The following is a 16,718-nucleotide window of genomic DNA, read 5'->3' on the forward strand; positions in this document are numbered from 1 at the left end:
GCCATCTGAGGTTTTATAGATAAATTTATATTAAAAAGAGCATAATTAGGTTTTGGGCCGATCGTCCTTTTCCTCCAGGTGCAAACAGGGAGGGGAAACACCCTCCTCTTTCAGTCTCTAAAACAGAGCAGAACTGTCTGGTGTCCAAATGCAAGGACTGCTGCTAGTCCTCATTGCTGTCATCATTGTCATCCTCCTCTTCTTCCTCCTCCTCCGTTGTGTCCCCCACAAGCTTCTGGAAGTCTCCAGTCTCAGAATTCCACAGAAATTTGATGGTGACTTTAAACTCTGCCATCTCGTAGCCAAAGAGTTTCTAGGAAAGGACACAAATCTCTCATTCCTGCTTTATTATCTCTGTGGCCAGCCTAGCAAAACCACAGTAAACATTGCTTCCAGACAGGAATTGCAGCAAAGCAGGAGCCAAAATAATTGCTGCAGTGTTAGTGCTCACATTATGAATGCGTGAGGATGCTGCACCCCACTAACCAATATCTAAAATCACTGCTCACTGCCATCTGAGAACTCACCCCCTCCTGTGGAATTAAGCTAAACGGGTAAATATTTTGTATCGGGGAAATAGAGGCTGGTGCAGACACTGCGTTACATCACTCACCAGGACGCGGGCTTGTTCAGGGGTCAGAACATCCCCTTCTTTGCAGACTTCATAATCTGAAAGCAGCGTCACCACTCCTGCAAGAACAAAAGCTCTTGAAATAGGCTTACAAAGCCTAGATGAGCCCACTGAAATGTGGGGTGCAGAGCTCAGGCTCTCTCCAGCACCACCCTTCAGAGCTGATGCCTTTCCGTGCAAATACTAGTACCCCCTGAGAAGCTGGGTGAGATCAACTGTAAAAAGCCCCCCACATCTGGCTTTGGAATGGGATGACAACGTGCTAGGTCAGGCCCAGCTGTCTCCACTGAGAAAGGGTGGGATCTTGTAGAAAGCTGGTTGTTTCACTCATCCTTTGATATCAGTGTGGGCAAAATGGTGCAAGAAGCAGCTAGCGAGTTCTAGACCAGCCAAACAAGGAGAAAGTTGTCCACTGGATTTTCTCAAAAACTAAACTCTACTCTGTTATTTAACACTCTCCTTACCTGCACAGACAAAAACCAAAGCTTACCTTCTCGGTCACTTCACATACCTTTCTTTAACGCCGTTGGCAATCCCAGCTGCCGTAGCTGAGGCTCCATGGAGTGGGGAAACTGCTCCAAGGGTCCCGTGTCCAGGCTCACAGTATATGTCGCCTTGTTCCCTGCGCGAGCAAAGTCCACCTCTTTGAATTTGGAGAACCACCTGAGACCAAGACAGGCAATGAGAGCTTTAGCTGTGGAAAGAGCATCCCCTGGCTACGACAGGGATTATGGCACAGCCTGCCATAACTTCTTCCCCACTGTTGCAGGGATGGCTCAGAAAAGCTTCATGAAATCATCCCTGCTTTGAGGCAAACATCAGCAAATGAAGTAGTCAAGTGGAAATAAAAAAAGGCTGCTCAGCATTTCAAAACCACAGCTGTGGCAGACGCATACTTACTCGTCCACCTCGTCTTTGGTGCGGTTAGTGAAGAGGAGACCGACTTCACCTCTCAGGTGCTTGCTGACCTGAAAGAACGAAGCCATCCATGGGATGGGGCAGCACCCAGGGACTTACCTTCTAGGGTTCAGTCCTGTACAGCTACGAAAGCCCCGCTGACCATACTTTTGTGTCGTGATACAGATGGATGCAACTGAAACACCTGCAGACAGGCGACCCGTGGAAGCACCGTTGTCCCTTGAATTTTATTCCATGACACAGCCACCATGAGCACGGTGATGCTTTAGGGCACCCAGAACCCCCGCCAGCCCCTACCTTGTGCAGATTCTCCTTGTACTCGCTGCTTGGCTCACGTCCCAGCGCCACCATCATCACTTTGTTCTTCCCGAAGAAGATCCTGGGGCGGCAGGAGGAGGAGGAGGAAGAGGAGGCGATGGCGGCTGTCAGCTCGCAGGCCGCGCTCCCCCCGGGCCGCCACCCCCCCGCCGTCCCGGCTCACCTGCTGTGCTTCCAGGCGTTCCGTACGTCCTTCAGCTTGTTGTTCCTCATGTTGGCAACGGAAAAAACGAAGATGTACTTGTAGGTGTCCACGCATCTCCGCAGCTGCAAGACAGCGGTTAGGCGGGAGCGGGGGGCACCGGGCCGCGCCGGTGCCGAGCCGGGCCGCACTCACCTCGGTGATGAGCGCCTGCTTGGCCTCCAGTCCCTTCCTGGGCGTCCGCGTCAGCGAGACTGCGGAGAGGAAAGCGAGGACGGCGCGTTAGAGCGGGGCTAGGGAGCCGGTTTGGGGGCCGGGGGCGGCGGCGCTCACCTTTGCGGTCCCGCTTGGACTTGGGCATGGCGCCGCCGTGCTCTCAGGCCCCCGGCGCCGCACGGGCTGCTGGGAGCGCCGGGCTGCCCCGCGCGCTGCCTGTCCCCGCCCGCCGCCGCCCGCGGGCGCCTCCGCGCAGGCGCTGGCACGGGCAGCCCCGCCGCCTCAGGGCCCCCCGCCGCCCCGCTCGCGGCCGGCCGCTGCCATGGCGGCGGGGCTTTGGGCGCTGCTGCTGCTACCGCTGGCGGCGGCTGTCTACGAGGACCAAGTGGGCAAGTTCGACTGGTGAGTGCTGGGGGAAAGCAGGGGGGTCCCCGCAGCGCCGGGTCCTCCTGCTGCCAGCAGGGCCTGGGGCCTGCCCCCGCCTGCTGCTCGGGCCTGCCCCGCCTCACCCCCGCACCCCTTCTCTCGCCCAGGAGGCAGCAGTACGTGGGGAAGCTCAAGTTCGCCTCCTTGGAGGCCTCGCAGGGTGCGAAGAAGGTCATCGTGGCCACCGAGAAGAACGTCGTGGCTGCCCTGAACTCCAGGAGTGGCGAAATCTGTGAGTGAGGCGGCCTTTTGTCGCGCTGGAGCTAACGTGTCAATGGGGTTGCACTGTGTTTTCGGACTGGAGGATTAATGCTGGTGATACGGCTTTGTCAGGCTGAGACGATTCAGCAGCCAGTGCAAAAGCTGTTGCTTGGGGCAGGCAGACAGCATAAACGTATTGCTCTAACAGCCTAAACTTAAAAATAATAAAATAAATGCCTTTGGTTCTCACTTAACTCTGTTTCTTCCAGTGTGGCGCCATGTAGACAAGGGAACCCCTGAAGGAGCAATAGATGCAATGCTGATTCATGGACAGGGTAAGGGTAAGATGCAGATGGTGTGCTGGGGCTAGCAGTTCTCCTTGCACGTGGGATCTCAGCCACGTGTTAGACCACAAGTTGAACTTGCCAGAACTCATTGTCTTGTTGATCCACAGTGGATAAAAGTTCTGCACTCATCTTCTCTTTGTTTCCCGGACAGATGCCATCACTGTGTCCAATGCTGGACGTATCCTGCGTTCTTGGGAGACCAACATTGGAGGGTTGAACTGGGAGACGTCACTGGACACTGGCAGGTAGGCTTTCATGTTTGTACTGTCTTTTTCTCTTTGTAATGCTGGATTAAGAAGGAAGAAAAGGGTTATTGACCTTGTCTGGACTTGGGGTATGGAGAAAGATAAGTTAAATTTGAAGTTTCCAAAATAACATTTGGGTGAATCCTTCATGAATACGTGAACTTTGTAGTTAAACCTAATTTTGTTTCTATTTCTTAGCAAATCAGTAAGAGAGAAAGATACAAATTTTTTCATGGGTAAATTTTCTCATTAAATATATAACATGTTAAGCACGCATCTGGTTTGGAGTGTTTGAATTCCAGCCTAATGGTCTCTGTTGAGATCAGCAAGGATAGATAAAGTGAGCTATAAATTGTACTTCGAGACTGATGTTAAATGTTTGAAGAACGTTGGTTGTTGGTTTTTTCCCTAGAAGAAAGTAATTTTCTAACTGATTGTCTCTGACCTGTGCTTAGTTTCCAGGTGGCTAGTCTGGTGGGGCTACAGGACACGGTGAAATATGTGGCAGTCCTGAAGAAGGCAGCCATCTCTCTTCACTACCTTTCCAATGGGCACCAAAAATGGGTGGAATACTTACCAGAAAGGTAAGAACATGTTGTAAGCAGAAGCATAAACTTCTGGCAGGGAGCCTGTTGCCTTGGAGAGGAGAGGATGTTGTACTTGCCTTACACTTTTGAAAACATCTAAAAGCAGTAATGTGACACAACGATGCTTCATGGTTACTGCCTCTCTTGCAGTGAGAGTACTCAGTACCAGTTGTTGTATTCTCACGGGACTGGAGTGATCCATGTGCTTGGAATTGTTCCCCAGAGCCACGTGAACATTTTAACATTCAGTGTAGAAGATGGAGAAATTACAAAACAGGTAATGCTCGGTTATGCATCCAAAATACTGAACTTGATATTAACGAAAGTACTTCCAACTATATGGACGGAGGCATGCTGTAGTACAGATAAACTTCCCTTTCACTGTGGCATTGCCTACAGGCCAGTAAATGGATTTCGCTGCTGAATGCCCTGAGAACAAAACTGAATTAGACTTGCAGCTGTTAATCAAAACCATCCTGGAAATCTCGGGCTGATACATAGGGTCATGGGTAAAAGTAATTCTGACTTAAATTCTTGTTGTGTCCAGGTTGATTCTTGGAAGATTATGTTCTATTGACAATTTCATCTCTCTGTTTATATCTCACTTGGCAGAGCAGAGTAGCGGCCCCGTGGCTGAAGAGCTTAAATGGCGTGTGCAGCGTGGTGGGGGAGGCAGTGCTGGTGTGCATGGACATGGACACACACTCGCTCTATGTTTGCTCCTTGGGGATGGAACAGGAGATGAAGCAGATTCCACTGCAGGTGAGAAGTGCTGAAAAAGCACTGTACGTAATCCATTATCCAACTGGTTTGATGCCTGACAATGTAGAGGGTTCTCCTGTTGGTAAACCACAGATGGATTGACGAGGTGGGGGGGGATCGTGATTCATAAATTGAGGGAGGGGAGGGAAAACTTTTTGGCTGTCTAATCATTCCTTCTGGATTGATGTCTGCAGAGCTTTGCTATAATAGGGGCCTAGGCCTCCTTACTTCTTTGTTTATTGTGACATGGGGAATTCATTTCAGTGAAGAAAGAGTTCTCATGTACGCATATGCTCGTCTCCTTTTCACAGTCACTTGACCTGGAGTTTGCTGATGGCTTCCAGCCCAGGATATTGGCCACTCAACCCAGTGTAATCAGTGCTTCGCGGACTCAGTTCTTCCTGCAGCTGTCTCCGAGCCACTTCTCTCTGCTGCAGTACAAACACGGGCTGCTCAGCCACCTTCGAGACTTCCAGCAGGTAACCAAGATGAATGTATGCAAGCGAGACGGCCAACTATGGCTTAAAATTCTTTAAAACAAACGCACGCTTCCCTACTGAGTGTTCTGAATGTACTGCTGAGCTTCTCAATTCAATTGTGCTCTTGGATGCGAGACTTTTGATTTCATTTATACCAGCTGCTGAAGTATTTCCAGGAGTCAGTGTAGGTATGCTTTGTTGCCAAGAGCTGTCAGCATTGGGGTAGTTTCCTGGTTTTGATGTGGTTAGAGAGATGCGTGTCTAAGTGGCCAGTAGTGCAGCAGCGCTTTTGTTCGGCCAGCTGAGAGGTTTAGCAAATGAGCTTTAAGAAGCTTGGTAACGCTGGGCATAATGGTTCAAAAGCGTACAGCAGGGCAACTGTTTCCTGTCTTCATGAGAAGTATTTTCAGTCTTGTAAGAGATTATTTTTTTTATTATTTAGTGAAACAATGAAATTTAAAATTTGCCTGTGAAAGGTCATCTGTTTTTAATTTTGGTAGGGCTTAATTTGCTGTACAGGTAGTTTTTGGTGGGGTTTGGGGGTTTTCTTGTTTGGTTTATGATATCCTGCTATTTTTTTTCTTTCCAGGCAGCTCTGGTGAGTTTTGCAACAACCGGGGAGAAAACTGTGGCTGCTGTCCTGACCTGCAGGAGTGAACTGGTTAGCACAATTTGCCTCTACTATGTAACCAGCACAGCTCTAGCGTGGATGTGCACTGGGGGTGGGTTCCACAGTGTTTTCCTTTATGGGTAGTAACTTAAGGAAGAGGAAGATTTAATTAGCTTCTTAGACATATGAAGACAACAGTAATGCAAGCAGGTCTTGATTATATCCAGCTAAGGCTGTCTGTGGCTTGGTGAAGCATGCTGTCCTGTGTGCAGCCTGTTTATGTGATACACTTGGTGGGTATCTAGCCCAGGAATGGGCTCCTCTGATCTATAGAGGATTTCAGTTCTTAGGGATACTGAACTCAGCAAGGTTTCGTTTTTATCAGAAATAGAACAGGACTGTTTCCTGCCTGTTTTCAGAGTCAAGCTGAGACTTGCCAGGCACTCAAAAACCCAATTTATTTATTTTTTGTACTGTTACTGGGGCCTGCAGCCATGTTACCCCTTTTCATCCTCATTTCAGAAACCTGGAAGTTCTGATGGCCTTCATGCTGGAAGTACTCTGGAGAGTTCCCGGAAGCAGGTATAAAGTGTGCTTGTTCTCAAGAACAGTAGAAGTTCTTGACAGTCCATCTTATTCCTTTGCATGCAGGAACAGAAGGAAAAAGGTGTTACACCATCTTTTTGGAGACTGCTGTTTTGTAGCAGCTCCATACATGTAATCTAAAAGTATTTTTAAGCAACAGTTCTTGCTGAGTATGAATATGAATCCTTCCGCACAATTTGGTGCAGCATGTATGTTTAATTTGGTTGGTTTCTGCCTGTTGTTATAGGAATCCTTAACCTGTTCCAATCAAACCTACAATATTAATCTCTACCTGGTGGAAACTGGACAAAGATTGTTGGATACTACAATTACCTTTAACCTGGACCAGGGCGGTGCCAAGCCGCAGCAGGTGAGCAAGGAGAGATTATTCCTGTGGTTTATGAGGCTTGCAGTGCCCTCCCTGCCCTGATTTGGCAGCATGGGTTGACCCCTTCAGACAAGGAGAAAAACATTCTGCAGATGCACTGGATTACTGAATACAGTCACACTGTTTGCTGTTGTTTCACCTGACAGTTCTGTTTTCTCCAAGGAGATGATTTGTTCATTAACCTCACTGTTTTACTGGCTCTTTTTTCCAGCTATACGTCCAAGTTTTCCTGAAGAAGGATGACTCTGTGGGCTATCGAGCCTTGGTGCAAACAGAAGACCACATGCTAATGTTCCTCCAGCAGCCAGGTATCTGGGACAAACTGCTAGCTTACTCCATTTTTAACAGTCGTTGTAGGACAAGAAGAAAACTCTTAAGTCCAAAATGATTATATTTTATCATTGCTTTCTTTGGAAACTGACAAAATGAATTTAACTGTTCTAAGTCCCATGAAAGATATTGGAGACTTTTCTACCCTCACGAGAAACTAGTCTGAGAAAACAGTTCTGCCGTGTTCTTTGTGTAGGCAGAGCCTTTGAATTTTGTGGGGTTTCTGTAGGTTTCAAAACTCCTTTTGTGGGATGCAAGTCTTGAGTCCTGTTGTAGTTCTCCCTCAGAGTTTCTTCAGAAGAGATCCTCATGGCAAAAATAATTTGCAGAAAAGGTTGAAAGTTCATTTTGGTGACATGATTTTTCTAGGGTTGAAAAGGTGTTCATGCTGAGTATTTCTCATTTCAAACAGACTTAATGACTGTAACCCTTTTAAAACACCAGATTGCTTTTGCTGATCCTGTGATATTTTTTTTTTCCAAAAGCGGCTCCAGTTGCTTAAAGTATTAGTCTTTTTATGAAATAGCTAACTGCATGTTATTAGTTAGATATGTGCTATTTTGCATTTCATTAAGAACAGTTATTTGCATTTGAAGGGTCCACTGCAAGACACTCCTATATTTAGTGAATCTATTCCTAGATATTAAGTTGATTTTTCCAATGCTCCTATTTCTTTCTAGGAAAAGTAGTATGGAGTAGAGAGGAGTCATTAGCAGAAGTGGTAAGCTTGGAGATGGTGGATCTACCTCTGACAGGTGCACAGGCTGAGCTGGAGGGAGAGTTTGGAAAGAAAGCAGGTAAGCCATAAATTTAACAGAATTATCTTTGTGAGTTTGTTTCTCTTCCTGAATAAATTCATTTATTGTTTTCTTTTTCTTCTGAGGTGAGAGTTAGGGTTCAGATTTGTACTGATGGCAACTAAAATGAGCATAAATAAACCCATTTTTGTCTAAACTTTTCAAGTCCAGTGCCAAAGGCATATGACATGAGTGTATTACATTGTTATATTAAAAAAAGCCAGCAGCAGTGGTAGTAGGGATTTTGGTTCTCCTAAATGTTTCCCTTTGACTTTTTCTGGAAGACTTGTTTGCAATAGCTTTTGGTTTTGCTTTGTTTTGTCTTTTTCTTGCTGTCCTGGATGCAGCCATTCAAGGTAACCTCAGACTGCATGCAGTGTCTCGTACTTCTGACTAATGCTTCCCAGTGGAACTTGATCTCTCTGCTTGCTTTCCTCAGTGGTGAAGTCTAGTTAAGTCTGGTGTTTTGTTTATTTCAAGAAGATAAATATAAACTCTGATTGGGCAGAATTAAGTATTTTTTTACTTCAAGGGCTTCTCTTTCTCAGAGTAATGAGTGCAGAGGGACATGGGTAAGCTTTAGGTGGGCACTTGCTGTGAGTGTACCTTTGAGAGAGACGGAATGCAAGGGAAGAGATTATGTGTTCTGCAGTTTGCTTTCAGTTGATGAGGGTCTTTTGGAATGAGCTGTACCAATGTGAAGTGGGGAAGGTTTGAAAATGCCAGAGCCCATCATAAGAATGGCAACTATAATTCTGCTGTTGTGCTGTGGGAGGCAGAGGCAAAGAATTATCATAGGGTCACGCATGGCAGCATTTATTCTGCTGGCTGAGACCATAATTTTGGTTACAGGGTGGGACATAATGTTTTTTCCCTCTTGCTGTCACTGTTGGTCTTATGCGCAGATGGTCTGCTGGGGATGTTTCTGAAGCGGCTGTCCTCCCAGCTTATCCTGCTGCAAGCCTGGACTGCTCATCTGTGGAAAATGTTCTATGATGCCAGGAAACCCCGGAGCCAGATTAAAAATGAGATTAACATTGACAATTTGGCCAGAGATGAATTCAACCTCCAAAAAATGATGGTGATGGTCACCGCTTCGGGAAAGGTGAGAAAGCCAGGGTAGGAATCTTGTTTCAGGCACATTGTTGTGAGAAGATGCACAGAATATTTTGTGGTAGCTTTGGAGGGGAACTGAGACTCTTCTTTCTTTGTCATATCCTGAAGAAAGATGCAGTGCTTCAATGTGAGAGATGTGTTGTTCTAAACTTTGGCTTTACTGTGTCTCTTTGCTCAGCTTTTTGGTATTGAAAGCAGTTCTGGCACCATCCTGTGGAAGCAGTATCTCAGAAATGTGAGGCCAGGTTCCTCCTTTAAGCTGATGGTCCAAAGAACAACAGCCCATTTCCCACACCCTCCACAGTGTACCTTGCTTGTTAAGGACAAGGTGAGTCCCTTTCCTCTATCCCCCTCCTCTATTCAAGGGAGGAGGAGACACTGTTTTGTGCAGAGGCTGCTTCAGCAGGTGGCAGAGGTTTAGTTAAAGCCACGAATACTGTGTTATGCCATGGCTTGGTTTTGATGGAGAAATGTGGGACGGGGTATATGCGGTGTCCAAACAGCACAGCTGAATCCAGGGTATGAATAGTTGACATGGGCAAGTAACAGGTAGGAAACCAGCTCTTTTTTCCACCTTAGAAAAAGGTTTACATCTTGTTTGTTTTTTAGGAAACCAAAATGAGCTTTCTGTATGTCTTTAACCCCATCTTTGGGAAGAGAAGTCAAGTGGCTCCCCCTGTTTTGAAGCGTCCAATTCTTCAGACTCTCCTTCTGCCTATTATGGATCAAGACTATGCCAAAGTACTGCTCTTGATTGATGATGAGTACAAGGTAAATTGCTTTTCTTGGAGGCAGTTTTCTTCATGTTTTGGGTAATTATTCTCCTCCCTTCTGGAGCAAGATTAAAAAAAAACCGAACATTGAGTCATATTTCACACAAAACTATGAGGTTATTCTGGTAAGACAGACCTCATCCTAGTGAACGTGTTTGAAATAATCTTTCATGTTGGTTTGGGGTTTTTTTTCCCCATTTGCCTATCAGTTGTTTAACCTGTGTTTTGATTCTCTTCCAGGTTACAGCTTTCCCAGCAACTAAAAATGTCCTTCGCCAGTTAGAAGAAATAGCCCATTCTATCTTTTTTTATCTAGTTGATGCTGAGCAGGGAAAACTCTCTGGATTCAGGCTGAAAAAGGTACGGAAGACTTATTACAGTCTAAGTCTTAGTCATCACTTTCCTAAATATTCTTTGGACAATGGTAGGTCTCTTTGTTTGGGAGTTTTGTTCAGAATAGAAACAGTTCAGCCTCAAAATGTGCCTAAGAAACTTTTAAAATTCAAAAGCAAATAAAGTTGCTCTACATCTTACTAGTGGAGATGGTGGCTTTTAAGGACAAGATAAAATCTAGTCATGCTTTTTTCTTGCAGGATCTGACAACAGAGGAGAGTTGGGAGGTGATCATACCCACTGAAGTACAGAGGATAGTGACTGTGAAAGGGAAGAGGTCCAACGAGCATGTGCACTCCCAGGGCCGTGTGATGGGAGACCGCAGTGTTCTCTATAAGGTGCCGTTGGTACTTTTTGTTGGTGCATCATCTTATGGGAAGATCTCAGCTTGATTTCTAGGCGTTATGTTGAGATTAACTGCCCTGTGATGTGATTTTTTTTTCCTGTATATGCATCAGTGTCCATAACCCTCCGCAGAAGATGCTAATTTTGGTGGAGATTTCTTTTATAAAATTTTTTCAGGCAGCATTTAAGTCAGTCAAACATATGATGATGGGAAAATAGCTGCTTGGTTTCTTCAGGTGATTTGTTCCAATAAGATATTTTATAATATGCCTAATCCCAGATGACATGTGCTTGGTTTCTTCAGGTGATTTGTTCTAATAAGATACTTCATAATATGTCTAATCCCAGATGACATGTGGATAAACAAGGTGCCAGTGGCACTAAAGTGGGTGTCTCAGTTGTGTTTTCTGTTTCTCTAGTCCTTGAATCCAAACCTGCTTGCTGTGGTGACAGAGAGCACAGATACGCATCACGAGCGCACTTTCATTGGAATCTATCTGATTGATGGAGTCACAGGCAGGATCATCCACTCGTCAGTGCAGAAGAAAGCGAAAGGACCTGTCCATATTGTTCATTCAGAGAACTGGGTGGTGGTAAGAAGTTGGTCTTACCTTGTTCTTGACATTTGGGAGTTAGGGGAAGTTGCTGAAGCTATAAGGAGAAGACATTTTGACTGTTGTCTGTGATTTCCTGCTACCTCTATTACTGACTGTTCGCCTCGTAATCCTAAAACTCTTCTCTCATTTCAGTACCAGTACTGGAACACAAAAGCACGTCGGAACGAGTTCACTGTGCTGGAGCTGTATGAGGGAACGGAGCAATATAACGCCACAGCCTTCAGCTCCCTTGACCGCCCGATTTTACCTCAGGTTCTCCAGCAGTCTTATATCTTCCCATCTGCTATCAGTGCCATGGAGGCCACCATCACAGAGCGTGGCATCACCAGCCGTCACTTGCTCAGTAAGTACATGCTACTCTGTTCTGAATGTGTTTATGCTACCTGTGCAAAGTGAGTTTCGCACTGAAAACCAAAGAAAATGCAGTTTGCTGCCAAGAATCATGCCTGTGGACTGCCCTAGGCTCCTAGCAAGGGCAAAGATAAGCACCAAGAGAGCATTTATGTTAGCTGTTAGAAAATACTGTCAGAAATAGCTGGGTTTAAGATGCATTTCTTTTAATGCAGTTGGGCTTCCCTCTGGGGCCATCCTTTCCCTTCCGAAGGCTCTGCTGGATCCTCGCCGCCCAGAGATCCCTACGGAGCAAAGCAGGTAAGGAAAGCATGGTATCTGCTGTTCCTGGGTAGCTTTGAAGAGGGATGGATTTTGTGTGTAAGAGTGTGAAGCAGAAAAACTTGTCCTGAACAGATTCAGGGCAATTCTTGCATGAAATTGGATAGCAGGTTGCCCATGGGCCAGCAGTGTGCCCAGGTGGCCAAGATGGCCAATGGCACCCTGGGGTACATGAGGAGTGTGGCCAGCAGGGCGAGGGAGGTGGTCCTCCCTCACCCCCTGGTGAGGCCACATCAGAAGTGCTGGGTCCGGATCTGGGCTCCCCCTTTCAAGAGGGACAGGGAACCACTGGAGAGGGTCCGGCGGAGGCTACAAGGATGAGGGGACTGGAGCATCTCCCTGAGGGGGAAAGGCTGCGAGAGCTGGGCTGTTCAGCCTGGAGAAGAGAAGGCTGAGAGAGGATCTTGACCAGTGTCTACAAATCTCTTGAGAGCGAGTACCAAGGGGCCGGGGCCAGGCTCTTTTCAGTGGTGCAGCCAGGGGCAGCGGGCACAAACTGCAGCACAGGAGGCTCCGTCTGGATGTTTGGAAAAACTTCTGTACTGTGAGGGTGATGGAGCGCTGGGATAGGCTGCCCAGAGAGGTTCAGAACCTGGCTGGACATGAGACTGCAACCTGCTGTAGGAGAACATGCTTCAGCAGGGGCTTGGGCTGGATGATCTCCAGGGGGTCCTTCCAGCCCTGCCCGTGCGGTGATTCTGTGAAATTAAGCGAGGTTGCTTTATTCCCAGTCTGTTGATGGAACACATTCATCTGTAATACAGCAGGTCTTAGGGTTAGCAAACTAGCCTGTTGTCTGTGCTCTTCAGAAGTAGCAGTCAGAGTAACTCTCTGAGGTTTTTAGAATTGCACTTACTTTTAAAACTTCAGAAGTCTAAAAGGAGGCTGCTGCAGTGTAGTCTGAGCCAGCCGGCATTTGATTTTCAGCTTGCTGGAAAAATGAATCTGCACTGGGAAAAGCTGCTAAATTTGCTGTTTCAGGTCAGCTTGTGATAATCAGGCTAGGAAATTCAGGTGATGTCCTCCATGTGCTGTTTTGTTGGGTTTTGATTTCTCTTTAAATGCCTTTCAGAGAAGAGAACCTGATTCCATACTCCCCTGATGTGCAGATCCATGCCGAGAGGTTTATCAACTACAATCAAACCATATCCCGAATGAGAGGGATTTATACAGCCCCCTCCGGCCTGGAATCTACTTGTTTGGTGAGTACAGGGTGGAGGCTTCAAGGCAGAGCTGTGGAGTTTGTGCGTAGAGCAGCACGGTATTGTAGCCTGTGGCAGGGAGGCATATAACCTCTGATACTGTGGCTGCTCATTGCTTAAATGTTTCTTGTTTTAATCAGAGCTATAGAGCTAAGTCAATCATTCTTGATGTATCTAGTTTTATGCTCAAATGCTGCATTACCAGCTCGTGATCTCGTCTCATTAGGTTGTTGCGTACGGCCTGGATATCTACCAGACCCGAGTGTACCCATCAAAGCAGTTTGATGTCCTGAAAGATGACTATGACTACGTGCTGATAAGCAGTGTCCTCTTCGGGCTGGTTTTTGCCACTATGATCACCAAGAGACTTGCCCAGGTGAAGCTGCTGAACCGTGCCTGGCGGTAGAGCTGAGGGTGAAGGGAAGGCTGAGCCTGGAGAAGGCATCTGAGATTTGGACTGGCTGAAGATCTGCCACCCCACGTTGCCCCTGGGTTCGGTTAGAAATTCCAGCTTGCGTGAGTGATGGCTGCGAACATCTGTGTTACATTTTTGCTGGAAGATATGTGGGAGGAAAAGCTGCTAGCGCAACAGAGTGGTACGCTGCCTGCGTGTCTCCCAGTGAGAAGAGAGACGGAAAAGAGATGTCTGTCTGTTAGGACTAAAAAAGAAATCTTCCAAACCTCCGTTAAAGCCCTAAAATGTGCCATCACGTCATCTCCCTGATGTTAGTGAAGATAATACTGAGGATGTGTGTCCTCTTGGACCTTGCCTCTTCCTTGGCACTGGCTGGGACTAATGCCTTGGTGAGAGTACTGAGGGGTTGTTGGCCGCTGTGAACACAAGTAGACTTGGTAACGTGCAACCTACTGTACGCGAGGCCTGAGAAGAGGAGGAGGCGTTGGGTCATGGCGTTGGGAAGAAGGTTAGAAATGGGGTGGGTGTCGGTGAGAGACAGCCTCATCGGGTCCGTTCAGTTGCAGGGCAATGGGAGGAATTTGAATGTGAAGTCTCTCCGTGTTCATTTATAATAATGACAACTTTAGTTCCTTCTCTTTTTTTTTTTTAAATTTCCCTGCGTGTGGTGGATGAGACCGGGGCTGAGGCGCCCTGGTTGCGAAGCCTCGCAGTAATGGCCGGTTAACTCTGTACGCAGATTTCAATGGTCATCGCCAACTGTGGCAGCGAGCTGCGCCTCGGGGGAGGCCGTGCGGCCGCCGCCGCCCCCCAGCCTGCAGCTGGCCCCAATAAAGCCGTGTGCCGAGGAGCTGCCGTGTGTTCCATCCCTGGGGCCGCGGAGGCCGGGCCCGTCGGTATCGCGCACGCGCGCCGCGGGGCCGGGCGGGGGCCAGCGCATGCGCCGCCAGCAAAGTGCTGACTCATGTACTGCGCAGGCGCCTGGGCCGGGCCCTGCTCTGCCAATCGAGCGGCGGGACGGGCATTGGGTCACTTCCTGTCTCGCGGCGCGTGGGGGGGGGCACTTCCGGCTCGCCGTCCCCCTCCGCCGCCGCGGCCCCCCCGCCCCCCCGCCCCTTCCCTCGCCCAGCGGAGCGGCAAGATGGCGGCCGGCGGCGGCGCGGGGGCCGCGGCGGAGCCGGGCTGGGAGGTGGCCGTGCGGCCGCTGCTCTCCGCCTCCTATTCGGCCTTCGAGATGAAGGAGCTCCCGCAGCTGCTCGCCTCGGTTATCGAGAGGTGAGGGCTCACCTGGCCGGGCCGGGGGGCGGCCCGAGCCTCGCCTCCACTTGCCCTCAGCGGCGTTCTCTCAGGGCGGGCGCCCGGCGGCGGGGAGCCCCCCGGGGAGGCAGTGCTGGGGGTGGGGGGGGGGGCTCCGCCGGTGCGGGGCTGCGGGGGGCAGCCGAGGGGCGTCCCCGCCCGGGGCTGGGTGGGGGACAGCGGCGGGGCTGGGCTGGGGGCCGGGGGCCTGCGCTCCGCTGGGGTTCCCGGCGCCAGAAGGAGCCGCGGGCAGGGAGTTACTCACGGCCAGGCTCTCGCTTTCCCGGGGCCTGGGAGGCTCCCGGGTGGTGCCCTTGGGAGCTAATAAGCGGGGATGAGGGTGCCCGGCCGGCTGCTGGCCTTGGCTGCTGCTCGGCCGCAGCGGAGCACCTCTGACAGTTACCCCGCCGAGAGGCTTCGGGACGCTTCTTGCGGTTTTGCTTTTGATGAAGCGCGTTAGGCTTTTGCAGGCTGTGCGGTGAAAAGTGGTGTCTCACGTCTCCTCTGCTGACAGGCTCCTCGGCGGGGGGGGGCCTTTGGGTGCCATTGGCTTCCTTTTAGGTCTCTGCCAGTGAAATGCAGCTTGCGTTTTAATGAGAAATAAAGCTGAAGCAAATCAGGTCTGCCCTTTCTTAACCAGGAAGATTAGACTCGGAGCACAAGTACTCATTAGAGCCGTTTTATTTAACATAAAGCTTGTTTTATGTTCTAAAACGCAAGGTCTAAATGCCATAGCATTGTGCTCAGATGCAGCCCTGAGTTGTTAGGAAACAAAAAATAAATGTTGCAGTGAGGAAGATAATAAAATAAAGCCTTGTGGTATTTCGCTTAATATAGAATGGCTGAGCGTACGAACAGTGGACGCTTCAAATTAGCGTTCTGTGCCTATAGAGATACAGCAGTGTTTCACCTAGAAAGCCGCACATACTCAATATTTATGTAATTTGGGCAGTTCTTAGGCTAATCTTTCTTTTGGGGACCATTTCAGTTTCGCTTTTCCTTGCGGAGCTCTGCTGTCAGCGGGCTTAAACTTCGTTACTGGAGTGGTTTTGGTAGCAGAATATCACAGAAACACTTAAGTGGATGAGCTTTTGGGAGAGGGCTGTTTCCTCCCGTGGTGAGAACGATGGTTCTGTTTGCCACTTGAGACAGAAGTTTGTTGCCTTTAAGTAGCGCTGCCCGAGGTTTGAGTTGTGTGCCTGGTACTGACCACGTTTCAGATGCGGCGAGGTTTAATGCGAGCACAAGGTCTGTGGAGCCTGCAGGACGATATAGTTTATTTCATGCTTTGATATAACACGTGACAAATTGCAGAGGGGGAAAATAAAAAGCTAATAATCTATCTTTAGATTTCTAATCTAAAATGTTTTATCTGTTCAAGTTATTTTTAGAAGATGATTGTTAGCTCTTGTAGCAAGACTGTTGGTTGACACTGTCTGCAAAGTGGTTGGATTTCCCATTAAATAAATGTGCTGTAATAACAGTGAAATGACTAATGTTATTCTTGTCAAAATAAATTAATAAACTCCTTTTCTTAACAACTCTTATATTTAATTTTTAAGTTTAAGCGTAGTCAAATTACTGGAGTTCTCCTGTTAGCCGGTATATTCAAGAATCTATTGACTTTGGCCTTCTATTTGATGTAAGTTACAGAAATGCTGACTTGGAAAGGTGTAACTGAAGCGGAACGGGGTTTCCAAAGTCTGTGACAGTCAAAGGAGGCTGTTTTTTAGGGAAGGGTTTTCAACAGGGGGACAACTCCTGCATCTGCTACTGTGCCTTTCCAAGGAAGAGGCTGCTTTTGTGCCTGCTGCCTTACATAAAGGGTCTATTTTGGGCCTGGTTAAGATTTGGAAGCAGAACTGAGAAAGGAGGTAGTATTCGTTGCAGACGTGTTTATTTGATAC

At 48.2% G+C, this 16,718-nt stretch overlaps 3 protein-coding genes across 10 annotated transcripts in view; 2 read left to right on the plus strand and 1 right to left on the minus strand.

The window, feature by feature from the left end:
* Positions 1–6: 6 nt before the first annotated feature.
* Positions 7–2,429, minus strand: MRTO4 (MRT4 homolog, ribosome maturation factor). Its single transcript, XM_040587533.1, has 8 exons — positions 2,343–2,429; positions 2,205–2,263; positions 2,031–2,134; positions 1,847–1,928; positions 1,532–1,599; positions 1,143–1,294; positions 614–690; positions 7–313 (listed from the first exon to the last, which is right to left on the minus strand). Exons 1-8 carry the CDS (start codon positions 2,368–2,370, stop codon positions 164–166), a joined length of 720 nt encoding a protein of 239 aa, XP_040443467.1. The 5' UTR covers positions 2,371–2,429; the 3' UTR covers positions 7–163.
* A 68-nt stretch (positions 2,430–2,497) lies between these two features.
* EMC1 (ER membrane protein complex subunit 1) lies at positions 2,498–14,365 on the plus strand. Of its 4 annotated transcripts, none has more exons than XM_040587203.1 (24): positions 2,498–2,627; positions 2,759–2,883; positions 3,122–3,193; positions 3,351–3,444; positions 3,900–4,028; positions 4,182–4,308; positions 4,644–4,793; positions 5,105–5,272; positions 5,862–5,933; positions 6,405–6,464; positions 6,715–6,837; positions 7,067–7,163; positions 7,866–7,982; positions 8,330–8,338; positions 8,888–9,087; positions 9,277–9,426; positions 9,708–9,869; positions 10,112–10,231; positions 10,465–10,602; positions 11,029–11,202; positions 11,359–11,569; positions 11,793–11,877; positions 12,971–13,100; positions 13,327–14,365. In XM_040587203.1, the coding sequence occupies exons 1-24, from the start codon at positions 2,548–2,550 to the stop codon at positions 13,504–13,506; spliced, it is 2,973 nt and encodes a 990-aa protein (XP_040443137.1). In that variant the 5' UTR covers positions 2,498–2,547; the 3' UTR covers positions 13,507–14,365. The 4 variants fall into 4 exon arrangements, with proteins under 4 accessions (XP_040443137.1, XP_040443138.1, XP_040443139.1 ...); XM_040587204.1 differs by having other exon boundaries at positions 3,122–3,187; XM_040587205.1 differs by lacking the exon at positions 8,330–8,338.
* Positions 14,366–14,622: 257 nt separating this feature from the next.
* Positions 14,623–16,718, plus strand: part of UBR4 (ubiquitin protein ligase E3 component n-recognin 4) — a 79,433-nt gene continuing 77,337 nt past the window's right edge. For 4 of the 5 annotated variants that reach the window (XM_040587199.1, XM_040587200.1, XM_040587201.1 and 1 more), the window contains exon 1: positions 14,624–14,790. In XM_040587199.1, the coding sequence (XP_040443133.1) occupies positions 14,657–14,790 (134 nt within the window). In that variant the 5' untranslated portion in view covers positions 14,624–14,656. Of the gene's footprint in view, positions 14,791–16,718 lie in introns of all 5 variants that reach the window. The other variant, XM_040587198.1, reaches the window with a different exon arrangement.

The sequence above is a fragment of the Falco naumanni genome, chromosome 3 (assembly GCF_017639655.2).
Source record: "Falco naumanni isolate bFalNau1 chromosome 3, bFalNau1.pat, whole genome shotgun sequence".
NCBI lineage: Eukaryota > Metazoa > Chordata > Aves > Falconiformes > Falconidae > Falco > Falco naumanni.

Coding starts and splice junctions, on each gene's coding strand:
- MRTO4 (XM_040587533.1), bottom strand. CDS start 2,370: ATGCCCAAGTCCAAGCGGGACCGCAAAG. Junction 1,295..1,531: donor ACCAAAGACGAGGTGGACGA/GTAAGTATGCGT, acceptor TCTTGGTCTCAG/GTGGTTCTCCAAATTCAAAG. Junction 691..1,142: donor GCCAACGGCGTTAAAGAAAG/GTATGTGAAGTG, acceptor TTGTTCTTGCAG/GAGTGGTGACGCTGCTTTCA.
- EMC1 (XM_040587203.1), top strand. CDS start 2,548: ATGGCGGCGGGGCTTTGGGCGCTGCTGCTGCTACCGCTGGCGGCGGCT. Junction 10,232..10,464: donor CTGGATTCAGGCTGAAAAAG/GTACGGAAGACT, acceptor TTTTTCTTGCAG/GATCTGACAACAGAGGAGAG. Junction 10,603..11,028: donor ACCGCAGTGTTCTCTATAAG/GTGCCGTTGGTA, acceptor CTGTTTCTCTAG/TCCTTGAATCCAAACCTGCT.